This window comes from Saccopteryx leptura, chromosome 11, assembly GCF_036850995.1.
Source record: "Saccopteryx leptura isolate mSacLep1 chromosome 11, mSacLep1_pri_phased_curated, whole genome shotgun sequence".
Lineage (NCBI taxonomy): Eukaryota > Metazoa > Chordata > Mammalia > Chiroptera > Emballonuridae > Saccopteryx > Saccopteryx leptura.
In genome coordinates, this window is record NC_089513.1 from 75,651,212 (window position 1) to 75,672,162 (window position 20,951).

At 48.5% G+C, this 20,951-nt stretch overlaps 1 protein-coding gene across 2 annotated transcripts; it reads right to left on the reverse strand.

Moving 5' to 3' along the window:
• Positions 1-5,829: 5,829 nt before the first annotated feature.
• Positions 5,830-19,924, reverse strand: RTCA (RNA 3'-terminal phosphate cyclase). 2 transcript variants are annotated; one of them, XM_066352841.1, is made up of 11 exons: positions 19,655-19,924; positions 19,446-19,546; positions 17,885-18,028; positions 17,119-17,242; positions 14,974-15,032; positions 13,605-13,746; positions 13,231-13,355; positions 11,803-11,861; positions 10,884-10,978; positions 8,787-8,891; positions 5,830-6,248 (listed from the first exon to the last, which is right to left on the reverse strand). In XM_066352841.1, exons 1-11 carry the CDS (start codon positions 19,697-19,699, stop codon positions 6,147-6,149), a joined length of 1,101 nt encoding a protein of 366 aa, XP_066208938.1. In that variant the 5' UTR covers positions 19,700-19,924; the 3' UTR covers positions 5,830-6,146. The 2 variants fall into 2 exon arrangements, with proteins under 2 accessions (XP_066208938.1, XP_066208939.1); XM_066352842.1 differs by lacking the exon at positions 19,655-19,924 and having other exon boundaries at positions 17,885-18,043.
• Positions 19,925-20,951: the final 1,027 nt, after the last annotated feature.

Here is a 20,951-nt window from a genome sequence, read left to right on the forward strand (position 1 = left end):
AGGCCAGGGGTGCTGGTCACAGGCCTGATCCTGAAGGTCAGTGGTGTAGATTCCGGTCTGGGTCTGATGGCCTAAAACCCAGGAGCACTGAGGGCAGGAAGACTGGGGTCACAGGTCCCGCAGGCAGGCAGCTGGGAGGCCACCTTCCTCCACCGTTGGCTCCATCCAGGCCGGGCGTGGACCAGATGATGCCCACACCCACTGGGGAGGGCACTGCTCTAAACTCACTCTTCAAACGCCAGTTTCCTCTAAAAACACCCCCAGTGACACACAGAGAAACACTGTTTAACCTGATATTTAGGCCTCAAAGTTTTTCATCATAAGTGTCAACAATTCTAGCAAAGGATCTCATCTCAGTTACAAATACACAAATACAGGCAGACCACGGAGACGGCAGGTTTGGTTCAAACCATCCCAATAAAGTGACACAAATTTTTTTTCTGCTTTCCCAATGCATATAAAAGTTATATTTACACTATACTATAGTCTATTAAGTGTGCAATAGCATTATGTCGAAGAAAGCAATGTATAGTCCTTGATTTAAAAATACTTCATTGCCGATAATAGCTAATTATCAACAAGACAGGTAATAGCAAGTGTTGGAAAGGCTGTGGAGAAAAAGGAACCCTCATCCACTGTTGGTGGGAATGTAAAGTAATACAACCAGTATGGAAGAAAGTATGGTGGTTCCTCAAAAAATTAAAAATAGAACTACCATATGACCCAGCAATCCCTATACTGGGAATATATCCTCATAACTCAAAAACACTGGTATATAAAAACACATGCAGCCCCATGTTCATTGCAGCATTGTTCACAGTGGCCAAGACATGGAAACAACCAAAAAGCCCTTCAATAAATGGATAAAGAAGATGTGGTACATATATACTATGGAATACTACTCAGCCACAAGAAATTATGACATCGGATCATTTACAACAACATGGATGGACCTTGATAACATTATACTGAGTGAAATAAGTAAATCAGAAAAAACTAGGAACTATATGATTCCATACATAAGTGGGACATAAAAATGAGACTCAGGGACATGGACAAGAGTGTGGTGGTTACGGGGGTGAGGAGGGGAAGGGAGCGGGGGGAGGGGAGAGACACAAAGAAAACCAGATAGAAGAAGGTGACGGAAGACTATATGACTTTGGGTGATGGGTTTGCAACATAATCAAATGTCAAAATAACCTGGAGATGTTTTCTCTGAACCTATGTACCCTGATTTATCAATGTCACCCCATTAAAATTAATTTAAAAAAATAAATAAAAACATAGAAAAATACTTCATTGCTAAGAAATGCTAACCATCATCTGAGCCTTCAGCGAGTCGCCATGTTTTCGCTGGTGCCGGGTCTTACCTTCAATTTGTAAAGAGCCACAGTGCCTGCGAAGTGCAGTAAAACAAGGTCTGCCTGTACTGCCTTTTCAGGTGAAACCAGTCCACAGACTGGCGTCTAAATGCCGTGGCTTTCGGATGTCCACCATCTTCATTAAAAAACTACATCCCACTGGCCCTGGCTGGTTGGCTCAGCAGGTAGAGCGTCAGCCTGGCGTGCAGGGGACCCGGGTTTGATTCCCGGCCAGGGTACATAGGAGAGGCACCCATTTGCTTCTCCACCCCTCCTCCTTCCTCTCTGTCTCTCTCTTCCCCTCCCGCAGCCAAGGCTCCATTGGAGCAAAGATGGCCCGGGCGCTGGGGATGGCTCCTTGGCCTCTTCCCCAGGCGCTGGAGTGGCTCTGGTCGTGGCAGAGCGACGCCCCAGAGGGGCAAGAGCATCGCCCCCTGGTAGGCAGAGCGTCGCCCCTGGTGGGCATGCCGGGTGGATCCCAGTTGGACGCATGCAGGAGTCTGTCTGACTGTCTCTCCCTGTTTCCAGCTTCGGAAAAATACAAAAAATAAAAAAATAAATAAAAATTAAAAAAATACATCCCACTAGCCGAATATTATCATTATATATTTTATGCTTACAAGGTCACTTTGTCGTATTTCTCTGCAATACAAATAATGCGTATATAATTTGCACTGTTAAAATTTTCAGTGAACACATGACTCTTAAAATGTTTAAAATTTCTCCTGGCTTGACCAATTATAATTAGCTTTACTATACGATTGAGCATAATGTATATATATTTTAAATATTATTAAATATCAAAGTAGGCCCTGGCCGGTTGGCTCAGTGGTAGAGTGTCGGCCTGGCGTGTAGAAGTCCCGGGTTCGATTCCCGGCCAGGGCACACAGGAGAAGCGCCCATTTGCTTCTCCACCCCTCCCCCTCTCCTTCCTCTCTGTCTCTCTCTTCCCCTCCCGCAGCTGAGGCTCCATTGGAGCAAAGATGGCCCGGGCACTGGGGATGGCTCCTTGACCTCTGCCCCAGGTGCTAGAGTGGCTCTGGTCGTGGCAGAGCGACGCCCCGGAGGGGCAGAGCATCGCCCCCTGGTGGGCAGAGCGTCCGCCCCTGGTGGGCGTGCCGGGTGGATCCCGGTCGGGCGCATGCGGGAGTCTGTCTGACTGTCTCTCCCGGTTTCTAGCTTCAGAAAAATACAAAAAAATATATCTATATCTATATCTATATATATATATCTCAAATATATATATATATATATATATCAAAGTAAAATTTTGTAGAAGTACATCTCAACAAGATGGATGCTCTTTTTTTTTTTTTTTTTTTTTTTTTCATTTTTTTCTGAAGCTGGAAACAGGGAGAGACAGTCAGACAGACTCCCGCATGCGCCCGACCGGGATCCACCCGGCACACCCACCAGGGGCGGTGCTCTGCCCCCCAGGGGGCGATGCTCTGCCCATCCTGGGCGTCGCCATATTGCGACCAGAGCCACTCTAGCGCCTGAGGCAGAGGCCACAGAGCCAACCCCAGCGCCCGGGCCATCTTTGCTCGAATGGAGCCTTGACTGCGGGAGGGGAAGAGAGAGACAGAGAGGAAAGCGCGGCGGAGGGGTGGAGAAGCAAATGGGCGCTTCTTCTATGTGCCCTGGCCGGGAATCGAACCCGGGTCCTCTGCATGCTAGGCCGATGCTCTACCGCTGAGCCAACCGGCCAGGGCTGGATGCTCTTTTTTTAAAAAAAGTTAGATTACATATCTCTGGATGTTTATTGTTAGTTATCGAGATGACACAGGTCAATGGAAAATCGAGAGCAAAAAGGTTATTGAGCGAGTGTGGGCTTTAAAATAGGTATCACCAATTGTGTGCGTGATTTACAGAGTATTAATAATACAGATGATAGAAGCTGCAACAGCCCACAGGCCAGGGGTGAGTAGGAGCAAAGAAATAATTCCTAATTCTTACTAAGCAGTCAACTCCCAAAGTTTTTTTTTTCTTTTTTTTTTTCTGTATTTTTCCGAAGTTGGAAACGGGTAGGCAGAGAGACAGACTCCCGCATGCGCCCGACCGGGATCCACCCGGCATGCCCACCAGGGGGCGATGCTCTGACATCTGGGGCGTCGCTCTGTTGCAACCAGAGCCATTCTAGCGCCTGAGGCAGAGGCCATGGAGCCATCCTCAGCACCCGGGCCAACTTTGCTCCAATGAAGCCTTGGCTGCGGGAGGGAAAGAGACAGACAGAGAGGAAGGAGAGGGGGAGGGGTGGAGAAGCAGATGGGCACTTCTCCTGTGTGCCCTGGCCAGGAATCAAACCTGGGACTCCTGCATGCCAGGCCGATGCTCTACCACTGAGCCAACTGGCCAGGGCCCAATTTTTTAAAAAAAAAAATAGATTTAAACTTTCTCATAGGCTTTTGGCAAACAAATAAAAAAAAAAGCTTCTCCTAATAACCAGAAGACTAAGTTTTATTTAAAGATATAATGTTGATCAGTGGAAAGTAAACATGGAAGTTTTCACCTCCTTCCCTAAAGTCATGCAAATACGTAAGGTGCCGGTGGAGTCCTCAGTGGAGAGACGAGTATTTCACATGGCCCCTTTATGGGGTGCCTTGGAGAGTTTACTGTTCTCCAGGGGAACGTGCCCGTGTGAAAATAAAACAGGTGAAGAAAAGATTTCTCTTTTGTAAAGGGGAAGAACGGGGGTGGTGAGAGAGAAGCTGGGAAAGGACAAGATGCAAGCTGGACCTTGACTGCAGGAGGGAGGACTCGATTTTAGGGGGAAGTAACCACTGAAGGAGAAACATTTGGGAACAAAGTCTCTACATGCTGCTGACAGCTGCAGCCTTGAAACTCAAGGGGAGGCTCAGTGGAACCAGCGTAATGAGCGCCCCTTGTGCAGGCGATGGGCACCCTTTTATTTCAAGACCACTGTACACACAGAGCGCGGAGTCGGTGGAGTTCGCTGCAGTAAGTGGTCTTAAATCATTGAGGTGGCGTATCGAAATAAAATGTTAGATGTCAAAGTAGAGATACAGTTTCGTTTGGGAGAACACAGAAGCTCCAATCACTTCTAGGTCTTTCTGAAAATTTCTTCACGGTAGTCCCACCTTCACTTTACCTGACCTGAGACCGAACTAGAGTGACCCCCGCCTCCCAGGCCAAGAGGAATCGTGGACACTTCCTGTCCACTTGCTGACCTTGACTCTCTCACTCCAAAGCTCCCGGCCTCCGTGCTCTGGCCGACCGTTTTCCCACACCGCACAGCCTGGCAGAGGCGGCGAGAATCGCATGCGTCTGAAGACCCCCAGTTTATCAGAACCCCTCTAAAAACTATACTAAAAGTGTAGTTTTGCCCTAACATAGAAATGTATTTCGTATCTCATTTTTTTAATAGAAATAGAACTTATAAAATGTATCTATGTAAAGCTATAAAAATAGCAAGCGATCCTGTCACTCTATCTGCCAAGCAAATTGAACCCAACTGTGTCCAAGGCCACAGACATCAATGACCGGAATCACCGTCATGTACACAGGGCTCATTGTTTTTATGTTACTGTTCAACACAGGCGCATGCAGCACTTTCTGAAGGTCTGATAACACCATCCTCTGGCCCTCTGGATCTATGTCTTGGACTGTTTGAATCATCACAGGGTGAAATCCTAGACAGAACCAAGTTCTTTTTGTGGGGTTGTTTGTTTTTTGTTTTGTTTTGGTGACAGAGACAGAGAGAGGGACAGATAGGGACAGACAGACAGGAAAGGAGAGAGATGAGAAGTACCAGTTCTTTGTTTATTACAGCACCTTAGTTGTTCATTGATTGCTTTCTCATATGTGCCTTGACTGGGGGGCTACAGCAGAGCGAGTGACCCCTTGCTCAAGCCAGCAACCTTGGGCTCAAGCTGGTGAGCCTTGCTCAAACCAGTTGAGCCTGTGCTCAAGCCAGTGACCTCAGGGTGTTGAACCTGGGTCCTCCGCGTCCCAGTCCGACACTATCCACTGCGCCACCACCTGGTCAGGCTAGAACCAAGTTTTAATGAATTCTTCACTCTATCACAGTTCGGCACATTTAGCTCCTCCACCAAACCGGTTTCATTTGGGTCACAACCTCAACTGGCTCCAGGGCAGGAAGTAATCTGAGCGTGGTGACCTCACGCAGAGCGCTGAAGGCAGAGTCTGTTCCAGGCACTCCATTATTTCACACCACAAGCCAAACGAAAACATAGCTGAGGCTGAAATCTGGCAGTTCCCCTTGTTTGGCTTTCACAACATAGTCAACAGACTCGAGATCGGCACTGATCGGCACTGACCAGCACTGACCAGGTGCCGGGCAAGAAAGAAGGTGTGCGGCATTAGAGCAAGAAAATGCTCGTGAAATCAGTGACATGGCTAGTATGTATGTGTGCATGAGGTTGCCTCGTGAATCCTTCGCGGGAGACTTCAGCAAAGGGATTGGAACGAGACACAAATGGTGGCCCACTCAACATTCCTGACTTCGTTTATTACATACAAAAGAAAAAGCACACAGACTTCAGGGGGAAAAGATATTTTACATCAATGCTTTCAAACAAACTGAAATCGGCTCTCAGACGTACTGGCCGGCTTGGGGATATTTCGTCGTCCACATCTCGGGAGATGTTTGAAGTCAGGTTAATGTGATGATGCATTCTCAGCAAATCTAGAACGCTCTGTACTCCGCCTCTGAGTTTAAGTTACTTCTCATTTTCTGTTTTGCAATATTTATGAAACGAATTGGTGCAATAGAGCTGAGGAGGTATCGTTTCAAAGGCAAGTGCCCTATAGGTTTGGGTTTGTCATCCCGATTCCCTGGCACTCGATGATGTAAGCATCTTTCGAGGCATCGCCTTCCTCTTCTGATTTCTTCACAGTGAATTTAGCCTGGAACCAGAAGAGCCCGAAGGATGTAAGTAACAGGAAGAGGGAGGGAGGAGAGAGCCCATGGCCCGGGCTTACACAGGCGGGTAGTTAATACTAAACTCCTTTTACCGAAGAAGCCAGAGACACAGAAATCCAACCGTCCTGAGCACTTCAGCAGCTTGGACGTAAAATCCTTTGTTCCAGAACATGGTTCTTATTCGGAGGTGCACATACCTGTGCCGTTCTGTCAAAACCAGCAGCCCGGGCCCCACTCCATACCCACTGAATTAGAACCCCCAGGAGTGAAGTGTAAGCAAATTATCAATTTTTAAATCTCAGTCGTTAATTACAATGCCCCCCCATTACCAACTCCCTACATTTTTTTCTAAAATAAGGTAGTGAAGTATTTAAACCTTTTTTAAAATTTATTTTCTATTTATTTATTTTAGAGAGAGAGGGTGGAGGGAAGGAAAGGGTAGGTGAGAGAGAGAGAGAAACACTGACCTGTGTCCCCCTTATCCATGCATTCAGTGGTTGACTTTTCTACGTGCCCTGCTCGGGGATCTAAGCACAACCCTGGCATAAGGGGACAGTGCTGTAACCAACAGAGCCACCTGCCCAGGGCCTATTGACACTTCTTTTATCTTGTCAAGCATCAAGTTAATTAGTGTGCATTACTTTTACAATTTTTTTTAAATTTATTTATTCATTTTAGAGAGGAGAGGGAGAGACAGAGAGGGGGGGGGAGGAGCTGGAAGCATCAACTCCCGTATGTGCCTTGACCAGGCAAGCCCAGGGTTTCGAACCGGCAACCTCAGCATTCCAGGTCTATGCTTTATCCCACTGCGCCACCACAGGTCAGGCTACTTTTACAATTTTTAAAAAATGCTTAAGGTCAGCACCTTCCTTCATAAAATTGAGTTCTACATATTATATTACTTCATAAAATTACATTGTAAAGACCATAGTGAAGCCCTGGCCAGTTAGTTGGCTCAGTGGTAGAGCATCGGCCTGCCGTGCAAGAGTCCAGTGTTCGATTCCCGGCCAGGGCACACAGGAGAAGCACCCATCTGCTTCTCCACCCCTCCCCCTCTCCTTCCTCTCTGTCTCTCTCTTCCCCTCCCGCTGCCAAGGCTCCATTGGAGCAAAGTTGGCCCGGGCGCTGAGGATGGCTCCATGGCCTCTGCCTCAGGTGCTAGAATGGCTCTGGTTGCAACAGAGCGACGCCCCAGATGGGCAGAGCATCGCCCCCTGGTGGGCATGCCGGGTGGATCCCAGTCGGGCGCATGTGGGAGTCTGTCTGACTGCCTCCCCGTTTCCAACTTCAGAAAAATACCAAAAAAAAAAAAAAAAAAAAAAAAAGACCACAGTGAAATGGAAATATGCTACCTCTTACTGGAAGAGGTAAGAAACGAAACTGTAATAAGTGCAGGGAAACAATTTTAAGACAGTAGAAAAACACTGAAATATCAACAGCGATTTGATTTCACTAGTGAAGGGAATTGTGGGCAGTTTTCTTTCTCTACTTTCCAAATTTTCTATAAAGAATTATATTGCTGTCAGACAAAATACAGGCTCATCGCATTTTTTTAATGAAAAGGTATGAGCTTCTTAATATGTTTAATATGAGCTTAATGTTAAATCCCTTCTCTCTCAAAATTATGTACCTGTTCTTCTACAGTTAAGAGGATTAGTAAATGTTAGAATATCACCAAACATTCTATTCTAGTGACAAAATACAAGAAAGTAAAACACTTAAACTTTTATACAAATATTTAAGTTTAGAGCCAACGGCAAGCGCCTTGTGATGTGACCTGCTCATTCCCGGGGAAACACCTCCACTAACTGGGTGGAGGCAGCCCCGTGCACAGGCTTCAGGGTATGCTTTCCTGGGTTTGCGCAAAGCCCATCTCGGCCCCTGGGCCACTGGTGGTCTTAGCAATTAATTTAATGCCTCTGCCTCTCTCTCTTTTTTTTTTCCTGAAGTTGGAAACCGGGAGGCAGTCAGATAGACTCCCACATGCGCCCAACTGGGATCCACCCGGCATGCCCACCAGGGGGCGATGCTCTGCCCATCTGGGGCATTGCTCTGTTGCGACCAGAGCCATTCTAGCTCCTGAGGCAGAGGTCATAGAGCCATCCTCAGCGCCCGGGCCAACTTTGCTCCAATGGAGCCTCGGCTGCGGGAGGGGAAGAGAGAGACAGAGAGGAAGGAGAGGGGGAGGGGTGGAGAAGCAGATGAGCGCCTCTCCTGTGTGCCCTGGCCGGGAATCGAACCCTGGACTCTTGCACGCCAGGCCGACACTTTACCGCTGAGCCAACCAGCCAGGGCCGCCTGTGCCTCTCTTTATGCATATGGAAAATGGGAATAATAACAGGCAGCCACCTAACACGGTCACGACTCAGATCTCCTAGGCTGGGTTAGCTCAGTGTCGGCCACACAGGAAGGACGCGGTGGGCGACAGCAATCGTGACGACTATAACGTTTCTGGATATTAAAATCTGACCCCACACTGGCGAAGTAAAAATCAATGAACTCTTTTCCGACGGCCTGCTCACCTTTGCCAGCTGTTCGGCAAAATGGATGGCCGTCTGCGTGTGGAGCGTCACCGGTCCGGTTTTTACCCTGGAAACGCCGCTGGCTAACGCCATGAAAATGATCAGCTGTGGGAAAGAGAATAAAGAAGAAATATCTCCCACATGGGCTAATATTTGGAGTTCAAATTCTACTGCTTTCCATATAAAAATACCAGACATCAAAGTAGCTGAAAGAATGTCCACTTCTCTAGGTTCCCAGAAGTCCCGTAAGAAGATGACGGAAAACCTGTGCAGCCCAGTCTGTCATGTGGCGCAGAGCCCTTAACAGCTGTCCTCAGTACAGATTTTTTTTTAAAAAAAATTAATGTTTAAGAATAAAACAGAGTTGGAAAGCTAATATATTTCATCAGACCAACTATCTGTACAGGCTGTTATAGAGAATATGACTTCTTCCCCTCTCTAAAATTACAACGTTGTTTTTTTGTTTGTTTGTTTGTTTTTCTGAAGCTGGAAACGGGGAGAGACAGTCAGACAGACTCCCGCATGCGCCTGACCGGGATCCACCCGGCACGCCCACCAGGGGCAACGCTCTGCCCACCAGGGGGCAATGCTCTGCCCCTCCGGGGCGTCGCTCTGCTGCGACCAGAACCACTCTAGCGCCTGGGGCAGAGGCCAAGGAGCCATCCCCAGTGCCCGGGCCATCTTTGCTCCAGTGGAGCCTTGGCTGCAGGAGGGGAAGAGAGAGACAGAGAGGAAGGAGGGGGTGGGGGTAGAAAAGCAAATGGGCGCCTCTCCTATGTGCCCTGGCCGGGAATCGAACCCGGGTCCCCCGCACGCCAGGCCGACGCTCTACCGCTGAGCCAACCGGCCAGGGCCTAAAATTACGTTTTAACAGGTAAATCGGCACACTAATACAGAATTACGGGCAGTGCAGAGTAGACCGGGGTAAGAAGGAAGAGACTTAGAAATAAGGGGGATCCTGCCTTAAGAAAGTGGTTAAGGAATCTTGAATACATTTCTAAATGCAGACTGCTGACTTGAGATCAAGAAGAGTGTGGCAGAAAGAACTCTCTCTCCAGACAGGGGACCATAAAGAGATGTCATTTGGAGATACTCACTAGCCTTTGTCACTGTGAGTAGATGTGCTAGGTTTGCGGGGTCTATGATACCTCCGAGCAAAGATGCGGGCAGGTGTGGGGTGTGAGGAGGAGAAAGGTCTGAGCTAGTGACACAGATTTGGGAGTCGTCAGCGTAGGGATAGCACTGAGCCCATCAGACGGGGCAGAATAACTGAGGGGCGTGAATACAGGTACGGAGCAGAGGTGTGAGCCCGAGCCTTGGGGCTCCCTGACACCTACAAGGTGAGAAGATAAAAACGACAGCAGTGACAGGCTAACAAAGAGGCCGGACGAGATGGCCAGTGAGACGGAAAGATACGGGGCAGCAGAGGCCACGGGAGAAAGTATCTCGGGAAGGAAGGGCGACCATCTGTGCCGGGGGCCAGTGCAGGTCCTGGGAGGCGAGGTCTGCAATCTGAGCAACATCAGTGCTAGAATAACACTCTACTAACTAGCTGAACTACAGCATGCCAATCGGAGTCTGAACTTGGGAGGGCGGTGGAGGTCTGGCAAGGAGTTTTATTCACGTTGAATTTCAAGTGAGATAGCAAGATGAGAACGTGGAGCGGATGACGGAAAATACAGTCTGAAAGTCAATGATTACAACTGATATTCAACCTGACCAGGCGGTGGCACAGTGGATAGAGCGTCGGACTGGGACACAGAGGACCCCGGTTTGAAACCCCAAGGTCGCCGACTTGAGCGCAGGCTCATCTGGTTTGAGCACAGCTCACCAGCTTGAGCCCAAGGTCGCTGGCTCGAGCAAGGGGTCACTCCATCTGCTGTAGCCCTCTGGTCAAGGCACATATGAGAAATCAATCAATGAACAACTAAGGTGCCACAATGAAGAATTGATGCTTCTCATCTCTCTCCCTTCCTGTCTGTCCCTCTCTCTGACTCTTTCTGTCTCTGTCACAAAACAACAACAAAACTGATATTCAGTCCAGCTCCCAAATATTCAATCGAACAGGCTCAGGGGGTTCCCTGGCAGCGTCGTTACCTGGTCCTGCAGGTGCTCGTCCACGGCACCGCCGTGTCTCAGGTTTGCCAAGAGCATCTCGGCAGCTTCGATTCCCACCTTGTCTGCATTTACACCTACGACAGGCACGACGTGAAAAAGCTCAATTCTTTAGAAGGCCAGAATTTGAATGAATATATCCCTGTTAGCACTGATCTAGTCTTTCAGGCCTCTCCACTTGCCCAGCGCAACCTTTAGGATAATCTTTATGTATATATTTAATCTTCTCGGCACTTAACATATGCAAACATTACATCTAATCACATGACAATCGAGCAAAGCCAAACTGTGAGAAATCTTATGAGAAAATGGCCTGGACTTTTCAAAATGTTAATATTATGAAAGGGGATAAAAAAACAGAGATTATTCTGTAGTAAACAAAAACAAAAACAAAAACAACAAAAAACATACTAAACAGACACAATGCCCGAATGCTGTGTGTGGTCAGAAAACAAAACAAAACAAAAACCCACATTGCTCTAAAATATATTTTGGAGGTAACTAGTTAGGTCTGAACATGACAGACACGTTCTTTGGGTGTAGATGGCATTGTGATCACACAGGTGTTGTCTTGGACGTAGTCTGCTCTATTCAGTATTCCTGCAACTCACACTGAAATGCTTCGTAAACAGACACAGCCTGTCGTCTGTGTTCATTTACTGGTCGATCAGGGAGAGCAGTCTATGGACCTTCACTGGTCTACTCAATTCTTCTAAGGGTGTGAAATCCTCCAAAGTATAAAGCTGGGGGAAGGACTGAAAACTTAACTGACTCTACAACAGCATCAGCTGATCGTATCCTTTTCAACGTGCCGCCCACCGCGCTAACGTTCTCATCCCGGCGGAGTTAGAGGATTTCATAGTGGCACGAGGAACAGTGGGGTCCCTTCATCTGTCCGTACCTCGTTTACCAAGTGATGACCCGGCCAACAAACAGCCCGTGGATGTCTCAGCAATAACACTAGATAGGAAGAAAAACGTATTACTGCCTGTGCCATAAATATTCTAAGATCACACGCAAACATGACGAGGAGAAGAGGGACTATGAAACACGAAGAATCCGATCTGGCTAGTATGTTGTAAAAGTGAGATTCTTCATGAAGACTTTATTAGCATCCTCCATCCTGGTCGAGGCATCAGGTCCCTGAGCCCTTCAGACAAGAAGTCACTCTGGATTCTGATCCACTCACAGGTAAGGGGCGGCCCCCCCACAAGTTCTATCCAGCGTATAAGTGGTACTGTTTCTCAGCCACACTGCGCTGTATTTCATGATTATGTTAAATGAAAAGGTCTTTCTACAGAGCTGTTTGGCTTTGTTGTATAGTTTTTCGATGGTATTATCATAGGTAGAGCAGGCATTTATTTCAAACCCTTTAATAGGAACTCCGAAAAAGAGACTTTAAAATGTTAATATCCACAAAAGTTACTTTTAAACTTCAAAAGCATCAATTAAAGCATTTTATAATGCTTAAATCAATAACTCCTTATTGGATTAATAGTTATATTTCTTTTCTACCAGATCTTTGCTGTGTCTAATATATTACTCACAAAAATTAGGGGATATTTTATAGCTTCATATTCATTTTGAAAATATCCCCTAATTTTTGTAAGCAGTATATTTGCTTGTAAACTGACTTCATGTCAAGGCCCAGAAAAGCCACTGGAAATATTTCTCTTGGGCTCAGCTTTACAGGCTAACTTCTGAATAGCGTCAGTATTTAAGTTCACTGCCCAGACAGAAGGGCTCTTACAAAGTAATGAAGGCAAACACATCCTCAGGAAAATATTCCCAATAAAATAATCATCTTAATTCATTGTACAGTTCATTGTTTTAGGTATAAATGCCCTTTAAAATATATCTTCTTAAAACTACACATTTAAATAAACAAACAGAACCCTGCAAATCTTGCATTATGATTATTTCGGGGCTGTCAACCAATGCCTAGGAGAAAGTCTACAGCCCTGGATGGTTGGCTGGCTCAGTGGTAGAGCATCGGCCCAGCATGTGGAAGTCCTGGGTTCAATTCCCAGCCAGAGCACACAGGAGAGGCGCCCATCTGCTTCTCCACCCTTCCCCCTCTCCTTCCTCTCTGTCTCTCTCTTCCCCTCCCGCATCCAAGGCTCCACTGGAGCAAAGTTGGACCTGGCACTGAGGATGGCTCCATGGCCTCCGTCTCAGGCGCTAGAATGGCTCTGGTTGCACTGGAGCAACGCCCCAGATGGGCTGGACATGCCGGGTGGATCCTGGTCGGGCACATGCGGGAGTCTGTCTCTCTGCCTCCCCGCTTCTAACTTCCAAAAAATACAAAAAAATAAGTCTACAGTCGCACATGAGTCCACTGCCGTTGCCAAAGGCTTGGTCCCTTGGCTCCTGGACGGGCTGGATGTTCACATACAGGTCCCTGAACTCCTTCCTGACGCACCTCACAGCCGCAGCCGCCATTTCCTTCGCCACCTCGTTTGGCAAAACAGAAAAACAGTAAAATAAGTTCACGGTTATTTTGACAATTGTTTTCCGTGCCTTCAAAGACAATCAAAATAACTTTTACATACATAATATAAGAAGTGGATTTTCATGAGCAGAACACAGAATTTTAAGAGAAAACGTTTAATAAAATCAAGTTCTCCCAATAATTTCAAAATGCAGATGGTATAACGGTTATCGAGACATAAGTACACTTCTAAGAACATCTAGACAACTTACTTTAAAAGGCAAAACACCAGCAACAAAGGCTCTTCCATATATCTTAGTCACGGAGCCACGGTCGGTTAGATTTATGGGGTTCAGCTGTTTAACTGGCGACATTTGGACAATCACTTCACCACCCCCTTTTGGGTAGTAGCCCCTATAAAAAGTATGACAAACACATAAACTGGTTGCATGAAAAAAAAGAAAAGCCATAAAAGAACATGTGAATAATAGCCAGCCACGTAATTAGTCTGAAATTTCTTTCAGATCCGTGCTGTCCAATATGGTAGCCTCAATCACCAAGTGACTATTTAAATTAAATAAAATTTGAAACTCTGCTCTCCGGTCACACTAGCTACATTTCAAGTGCTTGACAGTCACAGGTGGCAAGGACTACCTGCAGGACAGGTAGGGGGGACAGAGAGGGGACATTTCACTCAACTCTGGAAGCTCTAGTTGACAGAGTTGTTTCAAAATAAAAGTCCTTGATGTAGGACCTCTATTTTGTTCCTGCCATACTCCAGTGCCTATAACAATGCCTGGCACATAGTACATGCTCAATTAATAATGAGTCTTTAAGTAGCTAAACACTAATAAAATTAACTCCAATATTTCGTGTCATTGATTCTACACAAGAGCCTGAGAACACACAGATGAGAATGCAGTTCCTATCCATGGGGGCTCCCCATCTGGGAGGGAGGCGGCCCCAACCTACCCGGACACGAGTCAGGGGTACAGCTATGAACTCATGGACAAGTCACACAAGACATGAAGAGTTTCCTTTTGAAAAAAAAACAATTTGAAAACAGGATTCCCAATTTTTTTAGGAGAGCAGGAGAGGAAAACCACGAACAGAGACATGAAAATCCGAAGGCACAAGTATTTAAGGGACAGCAGGCAATCGCGTCATTAGACTCCGCGGGGTGTTCAAAGGAAGGCCGGGGGACAGTGAAGTCAGAGTTACACTGGGACAAGACTGCAAGGCACGGAAGTGCCCCCCACCCCGCAGGAAATCGGGCCTTTTGCTTAAGGAAAGAAGTCTGATTGCACTGTGGAAGAGACTCCCTTCTTCGAACCTGCCGCCCCCGCCCAGCTGTGGGCGCACGTGGGCGTTCAGTCTGTGTGGACTATGGATAACACTAGATATGACGGTGCCTCAGCGCAGCACTCCCTGGAAGATACTTCTCCCCCGAGAGAAGAGCACATCCCACGGAGCTGCTCGCCAGGCCTCATGTTCCTACGGCTTACGGCTTCCAAACACAGAGCACAACTCTCCTTCAGGAAAGACGAGGTCGGTGGCTTCCAGAATGATGGTTCTCTAAGGTCTAACTTTTCCACTATTTTTACAAGTAGTGGGTCAAACAGCTGAGAATAAGTAACATACCTCGTTTTAATGTCACAATTAAACTTGAAACCAAACTTTTCAACCATGGGCTTGAAAACCTGAAAAATTAGATTATTGTTACCTTAACAATAACTATGCACTGATTTGACAAGTATATTTATTACACAGAAGTGATCTGCACTGAACTAGTTAATGAGATACTATAAATAGTGATATAAAAATATGTGGGCTAGCCCTGGCCGGTTGGCTCAGTGGTAGAGTGTCGGCCTGGCGTGCAGAAGTCCCGGGTTCGATTCCCAGCCAGGGCACACAGGAGAAGCGCCCATCTGCTTCTCCACCCCCCCCTCCTTCCTCTCTGTCTCTCTCTTCCCCTCCCGCAGCGAGGCTCCATTGGAGCAAAGATGGCCCGGGCGCTGGGGATGGCTCCTTGGCCTCTGCCCCAGGCGCTAGAGTGGCTCTGGTCGCAACAGAGTAACGCCCCGGAGGGGCAGAGCATCGCCCCCTGGTGGGCAGAGCGTCGCCCCCTGGTGGGCGTGCTGGGTGGATCCCGGTCAGGCGCATGCGGGAGTCTGTCTGACTGCCTCCCCGTTTCCAACTTCAGAAAAATACAAAAAAAAAAATAAAAATTAAAAATAAAATAAATAAATAAAAGTTTAAAATATGCCCTGTTGGGTTAGCTCAGTGGTAGATCGCCAGCCCAGCATGTGGATGTCCCGGGTTCAATTCCTGGTCAGGGCACACAGGGGAAGCAACCATCTGCTTCTCCACCTTTCCCCTCTCCTTTCTCTCTTTCTCTCTCTTCTCCTCCCTCCCACAGCCATGGGTGGTTGGAGCAAGTTGGTTCCAGGTCCTGAGGATGGCTCTATGGTCTTGCCTCAGGCACTAAAATAGCTCAGTTGCTGAGCTACAAAGCAACAGGCTGAGATGGGCAGAGCATCGCCCCCTAGTGGGCTTGCCGGGTGGATCCCGGTCAGGCGCATGTGGGAGTCTGTCTCTCTGCCTCCCCACTTCTCACTAAGGAGAAAAAAAAGTTTAACATTTAATTAATCAGGGCTGTGCAACTCTGTCTAATGAAAATAAAAATAAAAATTCAGAACACTTAATCCCAACGGCCATTTTACTCCAGAGGCCAGTATTTCCTAACCCTGCACAATGTAACACACTGTAGGAAATAAGGGGTCTTTTGTGAACAGGATTATTCTATTCTGCCTTCTCATTTTTATATACATACAATGGACACGTAGGTTATTCACACATCTTGGCTATTGTGAATGGTACTACAGTGAACACAGGAATGCTAATATCTCTTAGAGATCTTAACATCGATTTTTTGGATAAGTACCCAGAAGTAGGATTACTGGATCATAAGGGAATTCTAATTTTAATTTTTTGAGAAAACTCCATAATTTACACCATATTGCATTCCCACCAACAGTGCACAGGAGTCCCGATTTCTCCACATCCTCACCAACACTTGATAAATATATTATTTAATTCTTGTTTTGAGGTTTTTTTTTTCTCCCAAATCGTGGGTATAAAAGAACTGATGTATATAATACATAACATAATTCATCTAATAATTTCACTTCCGGTTTTTTAAAGAATTCACTATGGCCCTGGCCGGTTGGCTCAGCGGTAGAGCGTCGGCCTAGCGTGCGGAGGACCCGGGTTCGATTCCCGGCCAGGGCACATAGGAGAAGCGCCCATTTGCTTCTCCACCCCTCCGCCGCGCCTTCCTCTCTGTCTCTCTCTTCCCCTCCCGCAGCCGAGGCTCCATTGGAGCAGAGATGGCCCGGGCGCTGGGGATGGCTCTGTGGCCTCTGCCCCAGGCGCTAGAGTGGCTCTGGTCGCAACATGGCGACGCCCAGGATGGGCAGAGCATCGCCCCCTGGTGGACAGAGCATCGCCCCTGGTGGGCGTGCCGGGTGGATCCCGGTCGGGCGCATGCGGGAGTCTGTCTGACTGTCTCTCCCTGTTTCCAGCTTCAGAAAAATGCAAAAAAAAAAAAATTCACTATGAACACATCTAAGATAACAACGCACACTCCAAAGTATACATAAGCCCACAAGAGAACTAGACACCACGGAGTAATACACAGGTGTGTACACAAAACCAATCCGGATATATGTAAACAGAGACTCCACGAGGCCGTCTTGGTTTGTCGACAACATCAAGAGCCCTCACCATAGCCGTGTAGTCAATCTGCGGGGCCATCTCCGCGTTGGTCCCACCTTTCAGACGGAGCTCTGACGGAGATGCAGCGAAGAGGACACAGGGCATGGAGACCTGCAGCAGGAGACACACGCTCCTGGGGAGAAGGCAGAACAGGCTTAGCTGCACTTCCTGTCTGAAGTCACAAGGGGCACTTACCCATCACCACAGGCAGAGGCACAGACAACTGGGGATGCAGGTACGTGGCCTCCGGTTTAAAGTTAAAAAAAGGACTTCCGTAACTGAATGATGAAATCCTCAATCTTAAAGACAGTATTTCATAGTAGAAGAAATCAGCCTTACATGTAATTGTTATATATCTATTTTTCCAATGGGAAGAAGGAAAACCAAGACCATACCCAGAATAAAAGTAGCAGAATATGGTTTATAATTCGCTGAAAGTCAAGAACAAAATATACTACAATGCAAAGACGACTAGGACTACAGAGCATGAAAACAGGCGTTTTCAGATACTCGGTTTCTAATAATAAAAAGAAAACAAGTATGTTATACTATACACATGAGAAAATTCTAGGTATAGTAACAGCTACAACTAATAAACAATTAAGTACCCAAAACGTCTGTAACCCTAAAAGGCAAGTGTTTTATCTCCATTTTAAAAGTGAGGAAACTAAAGCCCAGAGAGGTTGAGCCACTTGCCCAGGTGGTGGTGGGACATGCACTTGAACCCAGGTCTAACCCCGAAGCCCGTCCTTAGGTGGGAAGAAGAGCCACCTACCCGGCTGTCTTGGTGTCTGCTGTGTGCGTTCCGCCTTTGATCTTCTCTGGTGTAAACATTATCTCCGTGGAGCCGATTTCCGCCCCCTCCAGGTGCCCACCACACAGATCTCGCACCATTTCCAGTCCAGATAAGTGTTGAGGCCTTCAGGTCATAATACTGCATCAAAACGTGTGCATTCAGACTGCCTATATCCCCACATTCGTGACCCGTTATAAAGACGCGATGGCAAGAGAACAGCAAGGTCTAACCACAGTCACCATCCTGAAATCCTCAGTGTCGGAGCTTCCGTGGGGGTTTTATGCACCTAGACTGCCTCCTAGTAGGCATCATCTTAAGGGATTCTTCTAAACCTTTAAGCTGTGAACACATACACTGGTGTATTGTTGTAAATTAGAAGTGAGCAAAAGAAGAAAAGTAATAAAACTACCTAAGTGCCACCACTCTCCCTGGCACGTCCCTGAATAATCTATGGTACCTGTTAGGGGCTGAACTATGTTCCCCCAAGATTCATATATTGAAGCCCTAACCCCCAGCACCTCAGAATGTGACTAGTTGGAGACAGGCCCTTACAGAAGATGATTAGATTTGAAGAGGGGGTAAGACCGATAGTCCATTCTCACTGGTGTCCTTATGAAAAGAGGTCAGTACATGCAGAGACACACCAGGGGCGTGGGTGCACAGAAGGATGACCATGTGGAAGGCAGTAAGAGGGTGGCCAAGCCAGGCAGAGAGGCCTGGAACAGAATCCTCCCTATGGTCCTCAGAGGAAACCAACCCTGCCAGCACCTTAATCTTGGAATTCCAGCCTCTAGAACTGTGAGCAAATAAATTTCTGTTGTTTAGGCCACCCAGTCTGTGATATGTTGGTATGGCAGCGCTGGCAAAGTAAGAAAACACAGCCGGACTGAGTTGGGTCTCCCTCCTGGTGAAATGGGTTGCTGCAGATCACTGTGGCAAAGGGAATGTGTGTTCACGCGTGCCTAGCTACCCAGACAGAAGGAGCATGGGCAAGTGTCAACGTCCCCCCACCCCCCCACCCCAGCCAATCATTCTAGTCCAATTCACAGCTTCCTAGAGGTCCGAATGAAAGCTGGGCTGACACAGTTCTGGGCCCCTTGCTGTTCTACGAGTCGAAAATATATGCAGCAGCAGAGAAGGCGCGGGTTAAAAAGTGGCGTTTCCTCTGGCTCCATGCGCCCCGCTGCCCTGGTCTATCTTGCCCGCTGCTCCGCGCAGTCCAGGTAGTTGGAACGCCCAATAAGATGGGGAAACATTTAAAAAGATAACTCTTTAGGAAATGAGACAACGCTAGCCAGAGAAAACATGCGCTTACTTTCAAAACGTGCCCCTGGAGGGTTTCAAGATCGCACAACCCAGGCCACGGCTAACAACCCAGGCTGGAGCGCCGCGCATCCTGGAGGCCTTGCAACCCGGATCTGCTCAGCATCACTGCGGGGGCCCCGAGTCCCCAGCCCGACAGCCTGCCCCCCACGCTGTACCCCCCCCCCCAGATCTCGCCATCCTCCAGGCCCGCGGCCCGCCCCAGCGCCCCGATTACCGCAGGCCCGGCGTGCTGCGGCCGGCTCGGATCTTCTGCACCCGCAACGGGAGGCCCAGGAGACAGCTCAGGGCCGTGGAGACCCTCAGGATCTGGCCGCCCTGCCCAGGGTGCGGGGCGGAGGGAAGAGGGAACGTGAGACCACGAAGGTCCCCGCACCCCCACCCCCACCCCCACCTCCACCCCGCGGCCTCCGGCTCAGCGCTCACCCCTTCCAGGAGCCCGCCGTCCACGTCCACCCGCGGCCCGGCCATGAGCGGCGCCCCGGGGCCCGGCCCGCAGACACGCAGCCTCCGCCCCAACGCGCCGAACAGGACACGCTGGCTCCCGCCCCGCAGCTCCGAAGGGTGGTCCTCGCTGCGGGGGCGCGGGGGCCCCGCGAAGAGGAAGAAACCGCGGCTCGGCGACAACCCGATTCCGCGGAAAGGACCGGGGACACTCAACGCCGGGAGCCGGGGCCCGCACGCCTAGCAGGCGGTGCGCATGCGCGCCGCGGAGTGCTCGCAGAGGCCGCGAGGACACAATCCCAACAAATCCCGGACTCGGTTGGGGTGGCGGCCGGGCGGTGTCCCCCGGGCGCCGCAGGAAATGTGTCTTGAAGACTGGTGCTCTGGACACCGGCAGCAATACCCGCAGATGGCGGAAGACTGTGTTTCGTCGGTAACCGGCTCCTCCAGGCGTCTCGCAGGTTTGTGCGAACGTCTGTCCGATCTCTGTTTTCTCGACCATCCTGCCGTCCGCAGAGCAGGAGACTCAAAGCTGAAGATGCAGGAAAGGGCCGGACCCTATGATGCACCGACCTCCTTCTGCTGGCTGGCTGGGCCTTCTCCGCAACCTTGAAGTGCGTGGGCCCTGGTGCACTGACGCCCTTGCGCACGCGTTCCAGTATTACGATTTCTCTTTCTCTCGTGAGACCCACGTAAAATAGTGGGGCCGCTTTTGAAAAGCGTCTGGCAGTAACTCGTTATCTTGATAAAAGATACATACAGTATAACCCATGTCTTAACGATTACATGTTTAGGTCTGTAGTCCTACGTTACTGATCAAATGCAATTGCCTAACCAAGAGCATCTGTGTCACCTGGAGCTTGTTAGAAGTGCAGACTCTCGGGTCCTACCCAGATCGATTGAACTGGAATCTGCATATTGATAAGATCCCCAGTTGATATGTGTAAAGCCAGAAGGCAGGGCCAGGGTCACTACAGCCCGGCCTATGCAGGTTCGCATTGGATTCCGACAGACGGTAAAGAAACAATGGAGCCAAAAACTGATGGGCCAACATCTTTAATTCTAGCTTGCACCCGGCGGGCAAGTAAAAACACACACTGGGCTCCAAAACCCACTCACATCCAGTGCTCACAAAGCTACTGACTTATCCGAGTTTCCTAGTGTAAAGCCAGCAGCCAGGGCTACCATCACAGCAGCCTGGCCTATGCAGGTTCGCATTGGATTCTGACAGTCGGTAAAGAAACAACGGAGCCAAAAACTGATAGGCCATTTTCTTTCA